The sequence below is a fragment of the Myotis lucifugus genome, unplaced genomic scaffold (genome assembly GCF_000147115.1).
Source record: "Myotis lucifugus unplaced genomic scaffold, Myoluc2.0 scaffold_155, whole genome shotgun sequence".
NCBI classification, from domain to species: domain Eukaryota; kingdom Metazoa; phylum Chordata; class Mammalia; order Chiroptera; family Vespertilionidae; genus Myotis; species Myotis lucifugus.
The window spans coordinates 1,783,572-1,806,666 of NW_005871203.1; the positions used below are offsets into that span (position 1 = coordinate 1,783,572).

A 23,095-nucleotide genomic window follows, 5' to 3' on the forward strand; every position below is an offset into this window, starting at 1 on the left:
AATAAAAAAAAAAACAAAAAAAAAATGTAACAAGATCAATGCAATAGAGGGGTACTGGCCATATTGAGGGGAGTTCCAAGCAATGTGGAAGGACCGGATACGGTGAGGGTACCCTTTTTTTTGGAGGGCCCCGGCTCTGTGGGGGGAACAGGCACTGTGGGGGGACCAGGCACTGTGGGGGGGACCGGGCACTGTAGGGGGACTAGGCACTGTAGGGGGACCAGGCACTGTAGGGGGACCAGGCACTGTGGGGGGACTGGACACTGTGGAGCACCAGGACGGCAGCCCCCAGACAGAGGCGGGGCGACAGCCACCTCTCCACCAGACACAGCGACTGTTGCCCACTGTCCCTTTAGGAGCTCACAAAACTGTTCTAATTTCTTTTGAAATTAGGAGAAGTAAGTCAACGTGAGGGTCAAAGGTTAAACATATCTTTATGTCAACACAGCAGTGAAATAGAATTCTTAACCTTATTTTACAGGGAACGGGGCCCTTGAAAGTCATGGTGTGGCCTTGGGCAGAGACCTGCTCGCGCCCAGCCTGGCGGAGCCCAGGAGGACCCGGTGCCCCGCTGCCCGGCCCACCCGCTGGTGTCAGGCCACACTCACCAGTGTCTGCACGATGGCGTGGTTGGTGGCGTTCATGTAGGAGTTCAGAGGGAAGGCGCACTCCCCCTCGCAGTAGTAGGCGGCGTAGCCCTCGGGGGCGATGATCCAGTCCTGCGGGGAGAGGAGAGCGTGGGGCGGTGAGGGCCGTGTCCAGGGCCCGTGGAAATGTGGGCAGGTCAAAACCCTCCTCCTGTGGGCCAGACTGCGGGGCTCCCAAGTCAAAGACGCCCTGAGCGGCTGGGACTCATCCCCTGCCCTTCACCTCCCTCCATCCGCCTGGCTCCAGGGGGGCAGCCATGTTCCTATAGCAGGACCCCCCCCTGGCAGAGCTCGCTGGGTCGGGGACAGGTGCTGGACCCGAGCGGGGCCCATCGGTCTCTTCCCTGGGAATGTGAGTGGCGGGAGGGGAAGGAGGGCAGCTGGGTTCTGGCACCCTGAGCAGCCAGCACAGATGGAAACGGGCTTCGCATGCAGAATGGGGTCCAGTGTCCAAAGTGCTAGGGCTGCTGCTCCAGCTGGAGTCACAGCCCCATTTCTACTCTGGGGTTTCCGGAGGCACCCCATCCCTCCCCTAAATCCTCCGCCCTGGTTGGACACTTGAAACCAGGGTCTTAACCGATGCAGAAGAAAAACCCGATCGGGGAGCCCCGGGGCCACCCTTACCTGCCAGCCCAGGTCGCGGAAGCTGACGTACAGCTCGTGCTTCTTGCAGGCCTGCCTCTGGTCAGTGCTGCTGTTCTCTGCGGGTGGGCGGAACGAGGGAGGGACAGCAGCACACGCGTTAGGCAGGCGTGGCGCTGCAGGGTGGCTTTTCTGACATAAACGCTGCTGGGGGACCCATGGCCTGCAAACTCACTTCCACCCCCGGCCGACAGTCCCGCACGGAGGCGCCAAGCTCTCCTGCTCTCACAGTCCAAGCTCACAGCACCCTCTGGATCAGTGATGGCGAACCTATGACACGTGTGTCAGAGGTGACACGCGAACTCATTTTTTTTGGTTGATATTTCTTTGTTAAATGGCATTTAAATATATAAAATAAATATCAAAAATATAAGTCTTGGTTTTACTATGGTTGCAAATATCAAAAAATTTCTCTATGTGACACGGCACCAGAGTTAAGTTAGGGTTTTTCAAAATGCTGACACGCCGAGCTCAAGAGGTTTGCCATCACTGCAGTCTGGATCCTCCCGACAACTTTGGGGTCTTGTATACCCAGGTGGGGTTTAGATGCTCACATCTGCCCGGGTTCCATAAAGGAGTCAAAGCCCATCATGCCCGACAGGAGGCTGCTGCAGGAGGCTGCCCGAGGGCCCTGCTTCCACCAGCCTCGCCACGGAGGCCAGCCGGAGGGTAACGACAGGGCCTGGGACAAAGCCCCCATCACCACCCCCACCAGGAAGAAACAAGAGGCAGGAAGTCAAACCACACTGATCTTCCAGCAAAAGCCTCTGAGGTTTCTCTGAGGAGTGGAATGATGCACTGGGGCTTTCCAGGAGTGCGTGAGCTTTGCAGGCGTGTGGGTACGGATTCAGGACTTGTAAACACATTGAGATCTGTCTCTCTGTCTGATCCACACTCTCTCGCTCACGCACATGCACACCCCCCCCCCCCGCCCCCCTCCACAGCTGCCTGTCCACACTAGCTCCATGAGCTGCTCGTGGCCTTGGTCTGTCGGGCCTTGGGTTTCAACATGAAGCCAAATATCATTGCTTTGCTTTGAGACGGGGTTGGAAAGTGGCACCCAGGCTGCTACTCGTCCTTCCTCTGCTCACGGCAGACGTGGCTAATCAATCGTGGCACTTTCTTCTCACGGAGCCCTCCTATGGCTTCAGACCCAAGCAGCTGGCAATGTTGGTGCAGAAAGGGAAGAAAAGGGACGCTCAAGAAGTAGGCCCCAGCCCCCCTGCCCTTCCAGTCCTGTCCCTCCCACCCCAACAGCCAGCAGGAGCAGGAGGCACGCTGCTTCTTCCACCGCCAGGAGCCCCTGCCTGAGCCGCTAACGAGTTAGGACTGGTGCTGGGGCTCAGCTCCCACCCCCGCGGGTCATCTGCCGAGAGTGGCTAATTACCAGGGAGCTGGGTCCAAACGTGGGTGGGGAGAAGGGTGTGGAGGGAAGGCAGCGACCCCAGTCTCTCATCCCCAAACCACAGCCTGTGAAGAGCAGCGCAAGGCCTGGGGGCGGGCTAGCCTGCAGGAAAGAGCTTCCGGCCGGCCGGCAGGGCAGCAGGCAGCATGCTGGAGCACGTCTCCTTCCGGCGCACAAGGGGCTGCCTGCCGTGAGAGGTCGACTTGTGTGGCCCTGCAGCAGGACTCCCAGCCGGCACAAGAGGCGAAGCACCCCCAGGGCACATGCACGCACACTCACACACTCGCACACCCACACACAGATTCTGGTTTACTAAGCCTGTGGTGGGGCCCAGGTCTCGGTATTTCTTTTCTTATCAAACTTCCAGGCAGAGTGTAGCTGAACTTCCAACACGGCCAAGAAATGCACAGGAAGGAGACAGGTTCCAGGCAAGAAAGAATAGCTGCATGTGAGGTAGTGAGAGCCCCGTCCTGGGGGTTATGTAAGTGGAGACCCGACGGGGATGTGGTGGGGGAAACTGAGTGTGGAGGACTTTGAGGTACCAGAGTCCTTGGGGCAGACCACGGTTGGCTTTCACCGTGGACCCCCAGCCCCCAAGAGCACGGCATGGGGGTTCCCTACACAAATTCAGGGGTTCCGCTGGTTTTTAATGTGGGGGATCACAGACCCCTTTGAGAAGAGGATGATGCACCTGGCAGAACACAAGCCCGGCAAAGCCCTGTGCACAAACTCGGGAGCCACCACACCCAGCACGGTCCATCCGGGCCTGTGGGCTCAGGAAGCCTGTGCCTAAAACCTTCACCAACCACAGCACCTGTACTGCCCTTCGCCCTCGAAAAGGAAACTGAACAGAAAGTCCAAAACCAGCTGGGTGAGGCAAAACCAGCTGTTGACGAGATAAGGCTGACTTGGGGGTGTGGCTGCTTTGCGTATTCTGAACACCCATGTGCCCCTGTGCTTCCTGGGACCAACCCCAGGCCCAGGAGCAGGACCGCTGAGCTCAGCTAGGAGCTCCGTTCCGACAGGGCCGCCCGCGTACTGGGCGCTGCCTCGGGACCAGCGCAGAGTGCTGGGAGAGCGACACCGGAGGGGAAGCCCGCACTTAACAAATACGCAAATTTGTTAGGAGTTTCAAATATTTTTCACTTTAAGAAATAGCCCTAACCGGTTTGGCTCAGTGGCTAGAGCGTCGGCCTGCAGACTGAAGGATCCCAGGTTCAATTCCGGTCAAGGGCATGTACCTTGGTTGCGGGCACATCCCCAGTAGGGGGTGTGCAGGAGGCAGCTGATCGATGTTTCTCTCTCATCGATGTTTCTAGCTCTCTATCCCTCTCCCTTCCTCTCTGTAAAAAAATCAATAAAATATATATTTTTTAAAAAAGAAATAAAATTAAAGATGCAGCAAAGTCCCCCACTGTTCATCCTCCCGGCTCCCCGGACAGCAGCCTCCCTGGGAAGCGGGTGTGGCATCTCCCCACAGGTTTCAGAGCTTCCCTTCACGTGCTGTAGCCACTGTTTTGTCTGTTTAGGAACTTGCATGGCTGGCCTCTTGTTATACTCGAGTTTGGCACTTGCATTTGAGTGCCACTGTGAGGTGGACAGCCAAGGGGTGAGCTGTCAGGAGGGCTGTGGGCTCCATAGCACAGGCTCCACAACCACCGGTGGAACACGTGGCTCCCAAGCCGTTCCTCGCTGGGCCCCGTGCGTGGGTCCCGGGGTCTGTGTGTGGACCCTCCCGGCCCCGGCGTACCTGCGACGTTGGCCATCCGCAGGGCCTCCTGGTTCTTGGGCGTCTTGGATCGGTTCTGGCCGCGCTGCCGGCTCCCCGTGGAGCGGGCGCTGCGAAGGTGGACCTCGGTGGCCTTGAAGAAGGCCACCATGAAGGGCTGCTTGTTCTGGGGCCCGTGCCGCCCGATCAGGCCCGCCAACTTGGGGTTGATGCTCTGCCCTAGATCGGAAGCAGCCAAACACATAGGAGACGGTTACAGGAGAGGCGGTTGGGGGGGCTGCATGCATGCCTCACAGTTCACTCACGCAATTGCATCGTCCACCGGCCTATATTATTCAGCGCTGGCTCTGTGCCAGGTTGTGTTGGGAGCGGAGAGCACAGTGAGGAACCACGCGGAGAAAACTCTGTCCCCTGGGCAGGCAACCTGGTGGGGCAGGCAGGCAGCTATCCCAGGGTAAGAGCTGAAGCGGGACGGGGCACAGCCGGACTAGAGGAAGCTCCACTCACATTTTCTTGGGCACAGCAGGTCACGTGATCCATCTAATCTCAAGAGGTGGGGCAATCCTGCTCAGGGCCAGGGAAGGTGGGATGGTTGCAAGCCGCCCTCATGTCTACCACCCTGTGCACGGAGGGGCCATCTGAGCACAGAACCGGGTAGCAGGGAGAAGAGCCATGAGGATATTTGGGAGAGGACATTCCAGGTAGAGGGCACTGCCAAGGCAAATGCCCGGAGGCGGGAGCCAGGTGGACGTGTTCAGGAGACTGGCTGTGGGGCTGGAGCAGAGCCGGGGGGTGAGGGGGCAGAAGGGGGCAGTCAGGAGGAAAGTGGTGGGGACCGTGAGACACCAGCGAGCACTCTGCCTTACTCTGTTTACTGTGTTGAATAGTGTCCCCCCAAGTTCATGTCCCCAGAACCTCAGGAGGTGACCTTTGGAAATAGTGTCTGTGCCTATGAAATCGGTTAAGATAAGGTCATACTGGATTAGGAAGGGCTCTAACCCAATGACTGGCATCCTGAGAAGGCCATGTGAAGGCAGATACACACACACACACACACACACACACACACACACACAGGATGGCCTAAGGACATTGAGGAGCGCCGGAGCCACCAGGAGCGGGGGGCACGGTAGGACCCTTCCCTGGGCCTGTGGAAGGAGCACAGCCCTGGGCACCTTGACTTTGGACTTTGAGCTCCAACTGGAGAGACTAAAGTCCTGTTGTCCTAAGCCCCCCGGTCTGTGGTGTTTTGTTACTGAAGCCCCAGGAGCCTCATGATCTGCTTGAAGTGGAAACCACGGGTTCGAGAGCTGAGCAGTGGACAACTTGAGTTGTTTGCAAAGATGGCAGCCCAGCCTGGATCTGCCCTGAGTGGGAAACCGAGGGAAGTGCTGAGGGAGCGGATGTGAAAGGTCAGAAGACACGGGACTTCCTCGCTCTGGGCCTGAGCACCTGGGAGAAGGGAGGGGCCATTTACTGAGGTGGGAAAACAAGGTAGGAGCAGGGGAGAGGGGAGAACAGGGAGGGTGGAAGGTGGCAGCAGGACATCACAGCTTGGGTTTGGCTCCTGGTCTGGGGGAGACACAGACTGGGGACAAAGACCCGCTCCGGCCCAGTGCCAGCCTCCCTGAGTTCAAGCCCCGGCCCTGGCACTCCACACAGCTGCCCCTCAGAGCAGAGCTCTGCACCTCGAAGGCGCTTGATAAATGCTGGATCGGGGCTGCAGCCAGGCGGCGTGGAGACTGGACGAGCTCCTGGGGAGAGCGTGTAGCTGGACACGCCATGTGCGGGCTGCGTCCAGGTGCCCATCTCCACCACTGAGAGATCAGGGCCCGGGGCAGAGGCTGTGCGGGAGTGCCGGGGAGGAAGGATCTGGGAGCAGCTTGGACAGGAGGAAGGGCACCAGGAGGATAGGATCCCGGGGACCAAGGGGAGGAAGTGGATGGAGCAGTCGCCATGTCCTGTGCTCTGCCAGTGGGTGGGGGTGATGGGAAAACGGGCGATCTCTCGGCTCTGGCAACCATGAAGCCACTGGCCAACATGTATATAGTGTCATGCCGGTGGTGATGGTGTTCCAAAGAAAGACAAAGCAAGAGGCGGACAAAGAGCCGATCCCAGAGACCGAATGCCCCGCCCGAGGACCCCGGCGTGGAAGTGAGGGGCAAACCCTGACCAGCTCAGGCTGCGCAACCACAACAGACGTGACCCCACGTTGGGTGCGGGGTCAGAGGCCAGCGGAACCCTTGCTCTGGGAGCCCTGGCCCATCCGCATCTGGAATTAACTTCACCTGGAGCCCTCCAGACGGCGAAGGCAGGAAACCGCCTCCCAAGGACCAGGCCAGCACCAGGGGTTTGCTTTGGTTTTTTAACAACGAGGGCGTTTCAAAGACCAAGCTCCCCATCCGCCACTATTTCCCCCTAAATTAACCCCTTTAACGTTCGCTCTCCTGCATTCTTTAGCGGGGTTTCCCGGAGTTCACCATCTATAATTGGAGCAGTTCTGTAAAAGGAGCCATTAAAGCCAAGCTCCTAGGATTTGCGTTCCCCCCTGGAAGGTTTTTAAGGGCAAAATAAAAATGCCTGGAAACGCGACGTGGCCCGATACAGTAACCCTACGTTTCCCGCGATGGCGGACGGTGGGCTGGCCTCCTCCTGGGCCCTCAGGACAGCCCGGGCCAGGGAAACGGGCGATGGAGCAGAAAGAGGAGGGTCTCTGGGGGTTCTGCACCCGCACCTGCCGCGGACCGGCCTGCGTGGGCCACCCTGGCCTGCATGCTGGGCCCAGATATGGTCACCAAACGGGCCACTGGAGACACAGGGGCTTCTCCACCCGGCTCGTGGGTTGGAGCTGAATGTGCCCTTCGGGGACTGCGTGGGTATTGTAGGGTGTATAGGAGTATCACTGGCTGCTCCAAAAACGTATTCCAGTGCCCCTGGGAGGCAAAACGTCCCAGGTGGACAGCCGGGGCCATGCATACACCCTCCCCGACCGTCATGCAGACAAGTCACTGCAGTCGAGCCTTTAGCTGCAAACCTGGGAGACCCTGGGGGGCATTATCAGACAAGATCATTAAATTCAGGGGTGGCATGAAGTAGCGACCAGCCACCTAAACAAGGCATGCACCTCTTTACAAGTATTCCTGCGTGGTGTCCGGGCCAGCGATGCTATGCGCCCTGGGGGTCCCACTGGGAAGGAGACCCACGGAGGAAGGGCCCCTCCGATCAGCCCTGAGGGGGAGGCCCAACGTGAGCCAGCGTGACTACAAGTGGGAGGGAAGACGGAACATGAGGTTAGGTTCATCGGTAAAGTTCATTTTATGTCAATACCCGCGGGAAGGGCAGGAGACGTCAGGGGCGAAGACCTGTGGGTTGGCTGCGAAGGAGCTCATTTTCATTTCGTGAAGTTACATACACAGGCTCTACTTCGCATGTGCAAGTGTTCGGTTCGAGTATTTGTATTTAAATGCCTGGGGCAAGTCAAACTGAGTAGGGAGCCAAGCTGACTGAATCAGGCAGACAGACTGAGGTGGCTGAATAAATGAAAAAAAAAAAAAAAAAAGACATACACTCTATTTTAGCATAGGTCTGTATCTTTAGGAAAGTTGAAAAAGACTTATATTGTAGCCAATGGTTAATAGATTAAAAACAACAAACAAACAAAAACTGCCCGGCTGGTGTGCTCAGTGGTTGAGTGTTGACCCATGAAGCAGATGGTCAAGGTTTGATTCCTGGTCAGGGCACATGCCTGGTTGTGGCTTGATCCCCAGTAGGGGGCATGCAGGAGGCAGCCGATCAACAATTCTCTCTCATCATTGATGTTTCTATCTCTCTCTCCCTCTTCCCTTCTCTCAGAAAACCAATAACATCTCTTTTTAAAACCCTGAAGATTTCTCCAATTATAGAGTTGTCAGATTTTGCAAATAACAATACAGATACCCTGCTAATTTTGAATCTCAGATAAGTGACTAATGCTTGCAATATGGGGGACATACTTATATTAAGCAATTATTAGTTTTTTACCTGACATTCGAGTTCAACGGGGCTTTTATCTGCCAAGAGGTGATCCTTAAGTTAGGACGGAAAGGTTTACCAGCTGTATGACTACAGCTGACCTCCTGCTCCACGAGGAGGAAAGCGATGGAGAGGTGTCTGGCCCACTGACTGGCCGGTAAGAGGGCCCAGAGCAATGAATTAGGTGGTTTCTTCTTTGGTAGATGGTTTGCCTCTCTCTGGTGTTTTGCTTGGTTATGTGTGTGTGTGTGTGTTTTAAATTTTAGTTTTAACTTATAGTAATATTGACCCTTTTTATACACAGGTCTGTCAGGGTTTTTTCTTTTAATGCTCACCCAAGGATATGTTTTTATTGATTATTTACAGAGAGGAAGGGAGAGAGAGGGAGAAACTTCGATTAGTTGCCTCTGACTTGCACCCTGACCGGGAATTGAACCTTTTTTTTTTTTTTTTTTTGGTGCACAAGACGACACTCCAACCAACCCACCCAGCCAGGACCAGACGACACTCCAACCCATGTATGGATCCCTGTAATCACCACTTCTATCGGGGTACAGAGCAGCCCAGCAGCCCCCAAAGCACTCCCTCCTGCCGCCTTTATCTCAGTGTGAGGAACCGGAGATCGAGGTCGTTCTGCTCCCCAGAGCATCTGTTTTCCGCAGCCTGGGGGCAGGTGCTTCTGGCATCGCGGGGGTGGAGGCGGGGGTGATGTTCACTGTCCTACAGTGCACAGGACGGCACCACAACAGAGAAAGACGATCCAAAATGTCAGCAGTGCCGAGGGGGACAAACTGCCTGCCACGCCCTCCCCCCACTCTGGCCTGACCTGCTCTCTCCCCCTAGCTCTGCGTCTTCCAGGCTTTTCATGCACCTGGACTCCCGGTCTTTTGCGTTGGTTTCCTTCCGTCTGCGTGTCCTTGAGGTTCCCCCGCGAGGTTGCAGGTGTCAGCGCTCACGCCTTCGCTGCCGAGCGTATCCCCCGGCCTGGACGCTGAGGTTGCTGATCCCTCCCGGGAGCTGGGCCGCAGGGCGCTCCATGCATGTCAGGAGGAGCATCCAGCACAGGATTGCTCGTGGCCTACGTTTCCATTTCTGCGATTGAAGCAGAGTGACGACTGTTGTGGGGTCCACATCCCAGTCTGCACGCTCAGGTGCCCATCTGCTCCGGGACCATCACACCTGATGCCTGGTGAGCCAGGGAGGCTGTCTGCGCAGGCTCTGCTCCCACTCGGAGCTGCGTGGAGAGGACCCAGCCCTGGGAGCCCCAGAGAGGCAGAGGCCGTGGGTGCAGCCCCACGCCCTGCCCAGCCCTTGGCCCTGGTCCTCCTCCACCCCAGGAGGTGGCCCATCAGCCCGTTCCCAGCCTCACTGGCAGCTCCGTCTAGGATGGCTGCTGCAGGCTCCTTGGAAATGTCTTCCGCCCTAAAAAGAAGAGAGCGCCCTTTATCCAGCCACCAGCTTCCTTCCTGCACGCTCGGGCGTGGAGGCAGCCGTCTTGCCAACTGTGATGTGACGAGCCTCCGGCCCCAACGCCAACACACGCAACATGCGGGACCAAGAGGAAAGTCTTCCCTGCTGTTGATGCTCTGGCCCAGGGTCCAGACACTGCAGCCCGGGCCCATCCGGCCCACCGGCTGTTCTCTGGACCGCAGCCGGGCATCCATCCACTCTTGTCTGTCTGCGTTCACACTGCATCGCAGAGCTGAGGATCCTCGACAGAAAAGGTCTGACCCGCCAAGCCCAGCACGCTGACTGGCTGGTACGGACAGTGTTTACTGACCCCCTGCTCCACTTGCTTCCAGACTTGTCAAGAAAACCTGCATGTCCCCACAAGGGGAGCCACCCATTGTCTATGCATCACCATGACAGTATTCCTGATGGAGCTGCTTCCCTCCGTCACTGGATCTCAACAGGTAAGAAACAACCATTTGAGAGCATTTGCTCTGAGCCTGGCACTGTGCTGAGCCCATTCTGTGGGCAGGACTCTTGATCCCATATTTACAGATGAGTCAAGTGAGGTCACAGGCACGAAGTCATCTACCCTGGACCCGCCACCAAGGAGGCAGAGACAGGGACCACACCCTGGTCCAGCTGACCCGAGCCTGAGCACTTAACCTCGACCTGCCGCCGAGGCCAGCAGGTGTCTCGGGAAACACAGAGGAGGGATCAGCTGGGCCTGGATGGGCACCTGTGGGGCCTCCAGGGTAGGAAGGCTCCAAGGCACCGGAAGTAAGGCCTCCCAAGAGGCGAGCCAGGTGGGAGGGGCGGGGACGCAGGACTGTGAGCTGAGAACAGGGACCAGTGGCAAGAGCAGAATCAGCAGGCCTAACCCAGCAGGCTCCAGGCACAAACGGGGCCTCTCAGGAAAGGAGGGGACACAACCGCCCACAGACAGGGCGGCATCTTGGTTTTCTTGTGGCATCTTTGTTTTCCAGGCCCAAGGCCATCAGCTGCCCTGAGGAGGCCCACAGCGAAAGAATGTTCCTCGTTAATGGTGCAAAACACATTAATTCCAGCCACTTCTCCTGATGGACCAAGGCCCTAGTGACAAGCAAGTTCATCGTTAACACTTGTGACATCTGCTTGGCCTCGATTGCCCAATCCCGTCCCCACCACCACTGCCCGCTCCGCCCGAACCCATCCCAGCCTCTGGGACATCAGGCCTCTTCTTTCCTCTCTCGCTCCAGCTGCTGGACAAACAGGATGTGAGGCAATCACCAGGGAGCAGGCACCACGGAGGCAGCTGCGCTGGGGGCGGGTTGCTCACCAACCTGGCTTTGCAGGGCTTATCCTCCGCGGCCGCTGTGGGCAAATGGCTCGCCTCCCAGGCCGTCCGCAGCAGCTGTGGCTTGAGCATCAAGCATATGCCCTCAGTCCCTTAAATGTCTGGCAATCCCATCCGATGCCATCTGGGAGGATCAGAGAGAGGCACATGTGCCCCACGCCTGGAGCAAGGAGCCCAAGGCTCTTTGCACACGGACACCGGGACACCCACATAGCTGATTCCAGGAGGCAGGGGTGGGCAGGGCAGGAGCAAAAGTGGCCTCCTGGTCCTGGAGCTCAGGGCGTGGCGGGCAGCAGCTGGAGGACCATCAGGAGGAAGTGTGAGTCCAGGCAACAAGGCTATCAGATCATCCTCCGGGATCAGAGAGGTAAGGCTAGTCCACACTGCCCTCCTGAGCCTCCAAGTTATTTCTTCTGTGGCTGCGGGAGAGGAGGGGAACCCCACAAACTAGGAGAGGATGCTGGCGTCCTCCTCTTGGGAACCAATGACCGGATGCTTCCACATCTGTAAGGAGGAAGAGACCCAGCCCACGGCGGTCTTCATCTCCCCGTGGGTTTGGGACGGAAGGCAGCCGGGAAGCCCAGTGTCCTGACCTGGCAAGCAGCCAGAAGCCCTCCTGCAGCGTCCTCAGGCCTGGGCCCCGACCTCCAGCAGACGGTGCCTTCACACTCGGCTTCTTCCTATCAGGACGCGAGCCACACGACAGCGAAAGGCTTGCTCTGTCCTCCGCAGCCCGTGCCGGTCACAGTCCCTGACACAGCGTAGGACCGATGTGCTTCCTGTGCAGGCGAGGAGCTGCTGAGCTGACTGCAGGAGGCTGGTGTGCACGGGCAGGTGCTGGGCAGGGAAGCTCAGCAGGGATGCGGGGCCCAGGGCCAGCGTGTCCTTCAGGCGCAGTGCCCAGGCCCACGGCACTTTTAGGGGCCCATGAAAACGTTTTAATGTCTCTTAAAAATCAGAAGACAAAACATGAGCCGTTTAGGGTCCAAGAAAATGTTTTCATTTTTAATCCAGCCAGGATTGTGTTTGTCTTTATACCAACATGGTCATAAAACATGATTTTTAATATTTTTGTGGAAGGGGGAGCCCACGAAAGTCAGATGCAGCCCCGGCCACCTCTGTGTCGTGTGATCCTTCAGTCTGTTCCACAGGGAGCCCACTGTCTCCTGGGTTCTCTTTCCAACTCTCTCCTCCCAGGAGAGGGGAGGTGCTGAGAACAGCCGGGCGGAGGCCAGGATGCTGCAGGGTCCCCGGTTCTGTCTGCTCAGCCCAGCGTGTGCCCAGCGAGGGCACACTGACCACACAGGGCCCCTAGTCCGGTCCCTGGTGACTACATTCCTCAGAAGGCTCTTCAGCAAAGAGCGAGTCAGACGCCACGGTGACATACAGGCGTACCTAGAGCTGAGTGACTTTGGTCAAGCTGCTTGGCCTTCTTGGCCTTGGTTTTTCCTCTGTCAGATGCTGGCAATAACGCGGGCAGGGTCACTGTGAGAATTAAACATACCACCACCAACAATAGTATGTAGGTCGAGGAGGGCAATGGGGGAAAAGGGGACACCTACCATAATTTCAACAATAAAGACAGATTTGAAAAATAATAATACCTAACACGAGCACAGACAGGGTGCCAGGCCCAGGGCTCAGCACTCAGCATGAACTCACTCTTGTCTTCCTCCCAACCGTTAGGAAGCCCCTGGAACCGATGGAGGGACCAGGCGCCGAGAGGCTGCCTGGAGGAGCCCTGGCATCTGCAGGCCCCAGGCTGTGCCGCCGCTGGTCCTGCGCAGGAGCCGGGCCTGGGGCCTGGCCTGCAGTGAGGGCTCGGCTGCCCCAGCGCCGCCTGAACGTCCTCTTCGCAGGGGCCAGCTGCCCCACCCTCGTGGGGCCACATGTGTCAGAACCCCTCCACTCAGGGTGCCCCTCCTCCTCTGCTCTCCCACCCACCCGTTTGGGGGGGCGCAGCCTGTGTGCTGGGGATGAGCATTACCCTCTCCCGGCCCCTCCCTCCCCCCCATAAAAGGAAAGACAAGCAGACGCAGCCTCCTTCCTGCAGGGTCCCATCCTGGAGATGAGCGGATGCTCCCAGTTGGCTCCCCATGAGCCACAGGTGCCCGGGAGTTTGTGGGCTTCTTCCCCCGAGACACATGTCTCCCCCCCCACCCCCACCGCCAGAGCGGGGCCCAGCTGCGCCGTTCCTAGGGGTGACTAACAAGAGGGCCATGGCTGGAGGAAGAGGGAACAGGCACAGGCTGCCTGGGTGGTCCGAGGCCGCATTTGGAGTCCAGGGGCTCACCTCGTGCCAAACATAAGGCTTCTGAGAAAAGGTTTGTGATGTTGGGCCTCCTTAGGATGGAAACAAGCTCGCCCGCATCACGGTCACTAACATGCCCATTGTACGGGTGGGGAAACTGAGGCCCTGATAGGTGGTGGGGCTCTATTCTAGCCGCTGCCTAGTGGCTGCAGGATGCTGTCTAGGTCTGGACAAGGATTAGACGCTATACCCCTGACTCAGTGCCCCGTCTCCTCCGGTACCTGATGGGGGACTGGGAGCTGGGCATGGGTGCCACCACCCAGGGGCTCGGCCTGTCCAGGTGCTGTCCCAGGCAGCGGTGCTCATGGAGTTACGTTAATGCTGGTGAGAGGTCCCAGGGCAGGGACCAGGCTGTCTCTACAGGCAATTCAGGCTGGCACACAGTAGGTGGGCACCAGGCTGCCCAACAAATGAACTCCAGAATCCACGTCTCCCCAGAAGACCCTGCTGGTCTTACCCAGTGTAGACATCTAACAGGAAAAGGCTTAGACCCACATTGTAAAGGAAGCCAATCGGCCGGGTAGCATCTCATTAATGAGGGAACCCCAAAACACAGGGCACAACTTTTCCACAGTGTTATTGCCGACCCAGGCCCCAAGTTACCCAAGGAGCTTGTGAGAAAAGGCAGATTCCCGGGCCCGCCCTCGGGGATTGGCTACTGGGGGAGTCCAGGAATCTGTATATTCACGGTGCGCCCCCTAGTGCTGGACAAATTCCATGTCAGGGGAAAAAAGAACCTCGCAGCCAGGCGCCTGTAGTCTTTGAAATGCTGGGCTCACGTGCTTCTTATCTCACTCCCAAAAGATCCAAAAATTCACAGGTCTACTTGGCCAAACTGGCCCATTGGTAAACTCTGCCCCTTCCCTGACCCAGGCAACCACACTAAGCGGCCGAGCCCCAGGGCGACGGCACCCATGCCTACCCCTGAGTGCCCATCTGGGGGGAAGGAGACAGGGCACAGGGCATCTCATCCTTGCTGACGGTAGGCAGCATCTTGTGACCACCAGGCCACATTCCCCGGATGGAGAGGGACCCTGGGCAGCTGCTGGGATGGAGAGCCTGCCACATCTTAGGGGTCAGTCTCCGCACTGCCATGGGGTGGCGGTGGCAGCACCAGCTCCCTAGGGAACGGCGAGGATGACTGGAGACAATGAATGGCACAAAGCGCTTGCTTGGTGCTGAGCAGAGGCGCGACCACAGGTTGAGCAATTAAGCTCTGCACCTGCATGAGCTCACCTAATCCTCCACAACCACGGGGGAGGCGGAAACTCTTATGAACCCCACTTTCCAGATGAGGGACGTGGAGTGACTCACCCGGGTCCCGTGGTAGAAACAGCAGAGCTGGGATTTGAACCTGGGGAGTCTACCAGCTCTGGAGCCCACACTCTGACCATCAGCTGTGCCGCCTCGACAGTGCTGAGCCTCTTCCACAGCCAACGGGGGAGCAGGGCCGGGGGCACGGGCCACAGAGACCCCGGCTCGGGGAGAAAGAGGATGGCACCCCTGACACTAGGGGAACTGAACTGAGTGTCACTCAGGAGAAAAACCAAACCTAGCAGCTCAGGACCCTCTGGGGTGCAGCTGGAAGGTCTCGCCAATCTCCACAGTCCAGGGAGATGCTCACCCTGAAGGGAGAAAGCAAGTCTCCCTTTGCCTCACTTTACCTCGTCCCCAGTAAGCGCCACAGAGCTTGGAAGGAGAAAGCAAAGCTGAATGATTTCATTGCCAAAGAAGCGTGGCATTCCTCTGTGCTGTATGCCCCGGCAGGAGGTGCACAATGGACATCAGCAAAGTAAGAGTCTGGTAAGTTGTGCAGGGAAATCCGTTTTGTTCAAATCCCAGCTCTGCTGTTCCTACCACGTGACCCCAGGTGAGTCACTCCATGTCCCTCATCTGGAAGGTCCACACTTACCTGGCTGTGATCCTCAGCAGGGGTTGGAAACTTTTTCTGTTATATTTCTGAAAATAAATATTTTCAGCTTTCTGTGCCGTAGACTCTCTGTTCTAACGACTCTACTCTGCTGTTTGAGCACAAAAGCGACCCTAGACCACACCTAAACCAATGTGTGGCTGTGTGCTAACAAAACGTGACTCACGGACACTGCGGTGGAAGTCTCACATAATTTTACATGTCACCAAATAGCCTTCTTTTGATTTTTCTCAACCATTTAAAAAGGCGGAGCTACTCTTAGCTCACGGGCCGCACAGAAACAAGCCACAGGCTGCACCTGACCCAGCGGACAGTGAGCCGACCCCAAGCCAAAGGATGGAAAACCCAGTGCCTGGGAGGACCCACTTTTACGTCTCAGGTGTGGACAGTGGGAGGAGGGCCGGAAAGGTCGGGGGACCATCAGTAGAAGAAAGAGCCTGGAAACAAAACAGGAGTGAGTGGTCCTAAACTCTGTGGCCCCTCCCTGGGCTCATGGCCTTAGGAGAGTGACTGGTTTCTTGAAGCTGTGGCAGAGGGGGCAGCTCCAGGCCCAAGTGGTGGCCTAGGGATCGATAAAGGACACGCTTATCAAATTCAGCCACGTTGTCTACATCCACTCAGCAATACCCAGCATTCACCACAGTCAGAAGAAAAGCTACGAACTGGGATACCATTTGCAGCTCAAATCACAAAGGGCCAAACGTCTCTAAAACACAAAGAGGAGAAAGACCAAGGCCTGATAAACACAGTGGGCAGAGGGTGTGAGCAGGGCACTTCAGAGGGAGGGCCAGGCACACGGCAGAGGGAAGGCCAGGCACACGGTAGAGGGAGGGCCAGGCACACGGCAGAGGGAAGGCCAGGCACACGGTAGAGGGAGGGCCAGGCACACGGCAGAGGGAAGGCCAGGCACACGGCAGAGGGAGGGCCAGGCACCCGGCAGAGGGAAGGCCAGGCACACGGAGAGGGAAGGCCAGGCACACGGAGAGGGAGGGCCAGGCACACGGAGAGGGAGGGCCAGGCACATGGCAGAGGGAAGGCCAGGCACACGGCAGAGGATGGCTAAGCAAACTCCAGGATCCCGTCTGTCATCCATGGGATTAGCAGGGAGGGAGGAGTTTGAGAACTTGTGCTGACAAAGACGGGGAAGCAGGTGCCCTCGTGAACCGCTGCTGGGGTGCCGATGGAATGGCCCATGAAGGGCAAATTAACACTCTCTCTCAAATCCACACACAGGGTCACTGTCAGGCACTGGTCCTCGAGCTGCATTCACTCGGGGGACCATGGCGTTTACACTGAGGTTTTCCATGGCAGCCCCGTTTGTCGGAGCAAAAGACCAGAAAACACCCAGACATCCCTGCCTGGGGCTGGGCAAGACTTCCGATAGCAGTAACAAGAGTGATGACACCAGCTCTCATCCTGGGTGTGTCCTGGGAGCAGGTCCTGTTCTCAGCCCTCCATACTCACCGCCCTGCCCAGGGACCAGCAGCCCCCATGGTCTGGGGGCCGGTTGGAAATGCAGGTTCCCAGGTCCGCCCCGCTGCTGATGAGAGCGTGCATTGTAACAAGAGGCCCAGGGTTCCGATGCATGTGAAGGCACATCTTAAAACCCTTTCTATATGAACTCAATTAACCTGGGAACAATCCAATGGCCAGGCCCTCCCGTTACCTGCACGCTGGGGGGAGGAGCTGAGGCTCTGAAGCAGCCACGCATGTGAGAGGCAGAGACACACTCACGCCACATACACACAAACACACCACCGCCTTCGAATACCGAGGGAGCTCTCCGAACACTGGAAGGACCGACCTCCAAGAGAAGTTGTGAAACGGACAAGGTGAAGACCCTGAGCACTGCCACATTCAGTGGGAGGAAAACGGAAAAGGAGAGCAGAATCCACGTGTAATTCTTAGGTACCCGGGCAGCACCTCTGGAGAGAGATCCAATCGCAGGAGAGCAGCAGGGCCTCCGGGAGGGGAACTGGACGGTGGGGGAGGCAGCCCAGGGGACGCTTCACTGTGCACACACCTGCAACCTCTGCAGTCTGAGCCATGGGCATGTATTACCTATTTTACAATAAATGGTTTTGGTTTTTCTTAAAACTGGTGCAGGAAGCAGCTACAACACCCCAAAACCATCTGCACTTAATAAGAAATACACTGTGGCCTGGCTGACGTGGCTCAGTGGTTGAGCGCCAACCTATGAACCAGAAGGTCACGGTTCAATTCCCAGTTGGGGCACATGCCCCGGTTGTGGGCTCAATCCCCACTGGGGGACATGCAGGAGGCAGCCGATTCATGATTCTCTCACATCATTGATGTTTCTCTCTCTCTCTCTCTCTTCTCTGAAATCAATAAAAATTTATCAAAAAAAAAGAAACACACTTTGGGGGAAGAAGAAATGGACCCTGTTAGGCCCACCCTAGCTCCCCACATGTCTTCCTGTCTGCCCACCTTGGAGAACAAGTGGGGGGGGGGGCAGGGAAAGGTGCTGGGGGAGGGGCAGGCCAACAGCGGTCCTCCGAGTGTCTGTGACCAGGGTTAGGGTTTCTTGGAAGGGGCTGAATGCCTTGCACCACCCCGGGCAATGGTCCTTACCAGGGGCAACTGTGCTCAGCAGGGGGCATTTGGAAATGTCTGGAGACATTTTTGGATGTTACAACTGGGAGGGGCTATGAGCATTGGGTGGGTAGGGCCAGGCGTTTCAGACTAGGTGCTCAGCTAGCTCCCGGGGCGCTCGTCAAAGTGCAGGTCCGGATGCAGCGGCCCTGGGTCGGGACCGGAGTCTGTGGCTCCGACCCGGCTGCTGTGGACCGCACTCAGAGCAGAGCCTGGCCCAACCCAGCAGCAGCCGCTGTGTGCTCATCTCACGCACAGGCGCTAGCAGCTGCTTCCTGTCGGGACGGACCGGCTGGACACTGAGGACTGGCAGGGAAGGGGCAGCGAAGCTCCCTTGATGACAAGCATGGGCTTGGCGGAGAGCCTCCGTCAGTCCCGCCTTACGGGCTGCATCAGGACCACCTGGGCGGTGGCTGCGACTCACCATCCAAGGTCTCCACGGAGAGCTGCAGGCCCAGGTTGTGCCGAGGGTTGACCACCCAGTGGTTGCTGGTGGCCGTGATGTCGAACACCAGCCAGCCCTCCTCCGACGCCCAGAGGGTGCGGCTGTCAAGCAGGAACAGGTCCGACTCCCTGCGAGAGAGGAGGAGACGCAGGCTCAGCCACCCGGTGACCTAGCCAGACACCGATGGGGAAGAGGACTGTGTGGGGAGGGGGAGGCGGGAGGGCGTCTGTTGTTTCCCAAAAGTGGGTGCATCAGACCAAGGTCCACGCATGGAGACCCCTTCGTAGCATGGTGGGTAAAGGGGGTGCGAGAGAGGTGTGAAGAGAGGCCCACAGGAGACAGGGTGCTGGGAGCCAAGCTCGCCCTTCACAGTTGTTAGAGGGATGCCAGTGGGGCAGTCCAGCAAGGCAGAAATGACACCACCCCCATGTCGCTGGGCGTCTCAGGGATGACATGAAGTTCACATTTGCTGGGTGGCTTCCCCTTTGCCAGGCACTGCCCCAAGGGTTTTACACACATTGTCTCATCCAGTTCTCCCAACCCTGAGTCCTACGGACACTATCAACTCCATTGAACACCTGGTAACACCATGACTCGCCCAGGTCATTTAGCCAGGAAGTTGCCAAGTTGGGGCTCGAGCCCAGGCAATTGGGCTCCAGTATTCACTCCTCATTTCCCGGCGACGCAGCATCTTCAGGAGCCACCAGGTGTTAGGAGGTGAGGCCCTTTCATTCTCTCTTCCTCATGATGCAGTAACCAAATGGGTAAGACCACACGGGCCTTGTAGAGGATGGAGGATGGATGTGTGGATGGATGGATGGGTGGGTGGGTGGATGGATTTTACATTCTTAGATAGTAAGATTTGAGTATAAAAAGTATCATAACATCTCTTTTTAATTATAAAGATTCAAAGTTTCAATGTTTTGAGTCCTTTGAGGGACATCAACAAGTCCATGAGAGAAGAAAACCACTCTGAACCCAAACAATTCCCCGCCTACGGCAGGCTCCCGGGGCCCTGTGGGGACCCCCGCACCACAGCACGGAAGTCACAGGCTTGGGTGGCAACTGTGCTAGAGAATTGCTCTTTGTAGGAAAATGTGACCAGCTATCGGGATGGGCCCTTATGGCGAGGAGAACAAATGGTGACTTAAGGGACGGAACTGGGCCTTCGATGAGTGCAGGCCTCGCCAAGCGACACAGCTTCTCCTGCTGCTGGCAGGACCCCGAGGGCCTGTGCTGCCGGCCAGCGCTGACTCGCCCTGACGCCATGTGAGCGCTCAGCTCCCTCCTCCAGCCACACTCTGCACTTTGTCCCAGGTACACTGGGAAGAGCCTGTGGAGGCGGGAAGAGTGAGACACTAGCCCAGGCTCTGCTGGTGGAGGGAAGGCCAGGCATGAGTCATCCCACAGGAGCACGACCACGTGCAACAGCCGGACAGCCGAGTCCGGGCGGACAGGTGGGAGGTGGGAATTCCTCGCTGCCACCTGGAACATCTCATTAGAGCACAGTGGCTCTCACACGCAGGAGGACCGACAAGCCCTTGGAGACACAGTTATGTACCTTGAACACGGCCTCCCCGCCCCAGCCCCCTGAGAGCACAGGTGGGCGAGGCTTGGGTGAAGGGCCCCGAGGAAACCAGGTGCGTCCTCTCTCTCCCGCTGCGGAAGTTCTAGGGCCTTTCCTTGCTCCGGCCTCAGTCTCTCCCCAACAGTAAGATTATTGTCCCCATTTTACAAATGAGCAAAGTGAGGCTCCGAGGCGAAGCCTACAGTCCACATTGATAGACCCTATCAGTGACCTCAAACTCGAGCCCTGAAGCCATCACATCCTGGACACACCCTCTCACCCGGGGACAAGAGGCTCTGGAAGCTGCTGAGTCCCATATGGTGCGTGTTATTCTCATAGTCCTGCATGGGAAAGATCGAGCTGGTGGGGAGTGGCGAAGGCAAGTGGGTCAGGCCAGCTAACTCCTGAGCCTCAGTTTCTCCCTCTGTCAAGTGAGGGTCACACCACCGTCTTCAGAGACTGGTGAGAGCCCAGTGAAGACCAGCGTGGGACAAGCTGCCAAGGTCCTGGGGCACCTCTACAGTTACTACCAGTCATTCCCCAAGAGACTCAGGGAATTCTGGGGGCTCTCTCTGCCTTGGCCCAGGCGTTACGTGACTTCTTTCCATACAGACCATGGATGGTCACTTGACTCCAACACTCATCAGACAAGTGCATCTGCATGTTCACAGCTGCAGAGCTTCTGCCAGTGTGACCACTAACAGTTCCTCCTACCACCACACCACAGGCAGCTCTACCACAAATGGGTGCCGTTTGCCCCTCCTCTGCGGTCTGGGCTGCCCATACAGGACCAGTGGAAGGGAGGCCCGCCAGGCCCAGGGCTGGAATGGAAGAGGCTTAGCAGTTCTCTCTGGGAAGCCGGCCGCTAGATCAAGAAATCTGACTATCCTGCTGAAGAGACAGGTCCTAGGAGGGGGAGGGGGCCGGAGGCCGTGGGGGAGGAAGGTCTATGAGAGGAACCGGCCCCTGGATGGGGTGCCACTGTGGGCGTCCCAGCCCAGCCAAGCTACCCGCTTCGTCAGTGACGCAGCAGACACTACAGAGTAGAACCGCCCAGCTGAGCTCTGCCCGAATTCCTGAGCAATAAAATAACTGTTGTTTCAGCCACTGTGTTGTGGGTGGTTTGTCCCCGGCGGAGGTGGAACCCAAGCAACAGTCCCACTGTTTGTAACAGGAAAACAGAAAGCCATCTCCACAGCGGGGCTGTCCAAACACTACGCACGTACACATAGCTGAATCAAGGGGAGAAATGTGCAACTAAGAAAACAGGGTTATAAAGCAGCATGTGTCGTATGTACATTTCCGGGAAAATACAAAATGCTAAAATTGGTGAAAGGGGCACTGAAAATTTGAGTCATCCAACATACATTACAGAATTGGAATAGGAATCAAAGACCGTTCCCATCCCTACACTCCAGATGGTTTTATACTGTATTTTTTTTAACCAAATTTACCAAATTAGCAACAGATAATTTCTTCTTACGTAAATTAATCAAGAAAATGGAAGAGGGCAAATTGCAAAGCTAGTATCATAATACTAGCATGCTGTTGATTCCAAAAATGGGTAAAGCCAAAGTGAACAGACATTTCTGCAAAGACATACAAATGGCCAGTGAACACATGAAAAGATAATCAACACCTTAGGGAAATGCAAATGAAAGCCACAATAAGATAGAACTTCATACCCACTAGCATGGCTAAAACCAAAAACACAGATAATAATAAGTGTTGGCAAGGATGGGGAGAAACTGGAACCCTCATACCCTGTGGGTAGGAAAATAAAATGGTGCAGCTACTTTGGAAACAGTACAGCAGTTTTTCAACAGGTAAAACATAGAGTTACAATATGACTCAGTAATTTTACTACCCAAGAGAAGTAAAAATCCTATTCGTGAATATTCATAGCAGCATTATTCAGAATAGTCCAACAACTCAAATACCCACCACTTGATGAATGAATAAACAAAATATGGCAAATCCCTAAGATGGAATATCGTTTAGTTACAACAAGGAACAAGCACTGGCACATCCTGCAACCTGCATGAACTCTGAAATCTTAGTAAAGAAGTCAGACCACAAAGGACCACATGTTGTATGATGCCATGACACAAGTGTCCAGAAGAGGCAGATCCACACAAAGATGAGTAGTTGCTGACAGGGAAGAGGGACATGGGGGAGGGTGGCTGTTAATGGGTGTAGAGTTCCCTTTGGAGGTGATGGAAACATTCTAACTTTGAATAGCAGTATTTGCTGCACAACTCTGAACATACTAAAAACTACTGAATTGTATACTTTACAAGTATATATCTCGATAAAGCTACATATTTTTTAAAATGGACAAAGACAACATACAGAGTCCAAAATATAGAGCCTGATGTCATTATATTAATAACTAGAGGCCGGGTGCACGAAATTTGTGCACAGGGGGCGGGGGGGACCCCTAAGCCCAGCCTGTACCCTCTCCAATCCGGGAACCCTCAGGGGATGTCTGACTGCCGGTTTAGGCCTGATCCCGGGGATAGGGCCTAAACCAGCAGTCGGACATCCCTCTCACAATCAGGGACCGCTGGCTCCTAACTGCTCACCTGCCTGCCTGCCTGATCGCCCCTAATTGCGCCCCCTGCCGACCTGGTTGCCCCCAACTGCCCCCCCCCCCCCCAGCCTGGGCGCCCCCAATTGCCCCCCTCTGGTTTGAGACCTACCCCCAACTGCCCCCCCCCCCCGCCGAGTTGGTGGGGCACTATCGGCCCCCACTCTGGGTTAGGGTGCCCTTGCAGTCACATTCCGCACGCTGTAGAGTCCCAACTTGGCACAGTACCCTCTCGGGTTCCCGGACACTCGAGGGCATGTCAGCTGATTTCTCCCCTATCTATGTAGGCCACTGTGGGGGACCCCACCTGCCAGAAGGACCCTGCTCAGTCTTGAGTACTCCAGGAATGGACTGCCTGGGAAGTTGGGTGCAGGATGTGTCTGGCCCATCTCACCCAGTCCCACGTCGCCAGCCACCTTA

At 56.6% G+C, this 23,095-nt stretch overlaps 1 protein-coding gene across 1 annotated transcript in view; it reads right to left on the reverse strand.

Annotated features, from left to right (window-relative positions):
• BMP7 (bone morphogenetic protein 7) overlaps positions 1–23,095 on the reverse strand; it is a gene marked incomplete at its 5' end in the record, with an annotated part of 74,355 nt that overhangs the window by 3,124 nt on the left and 48,136 nt on the right. Inside the window, 4 exons of the mRNA XM_006095415.2 lie at positions 609–719; positions 1,272–1,348; positions 4,445–4,642; positions 18,498–18,646. Coding sequence (XP_006095477.1) covers positions 609–719; positions 1,272–1,348; positions 4,445–4,642; positions 18,498–18,646 — 535 coding nt within the window. The remainder of the gene's footprint in view (positions 1–608; positions 720–1,271; positions 1,349–4,444; positions 4,643–18,497; positions 18,647–23,095) is intronic.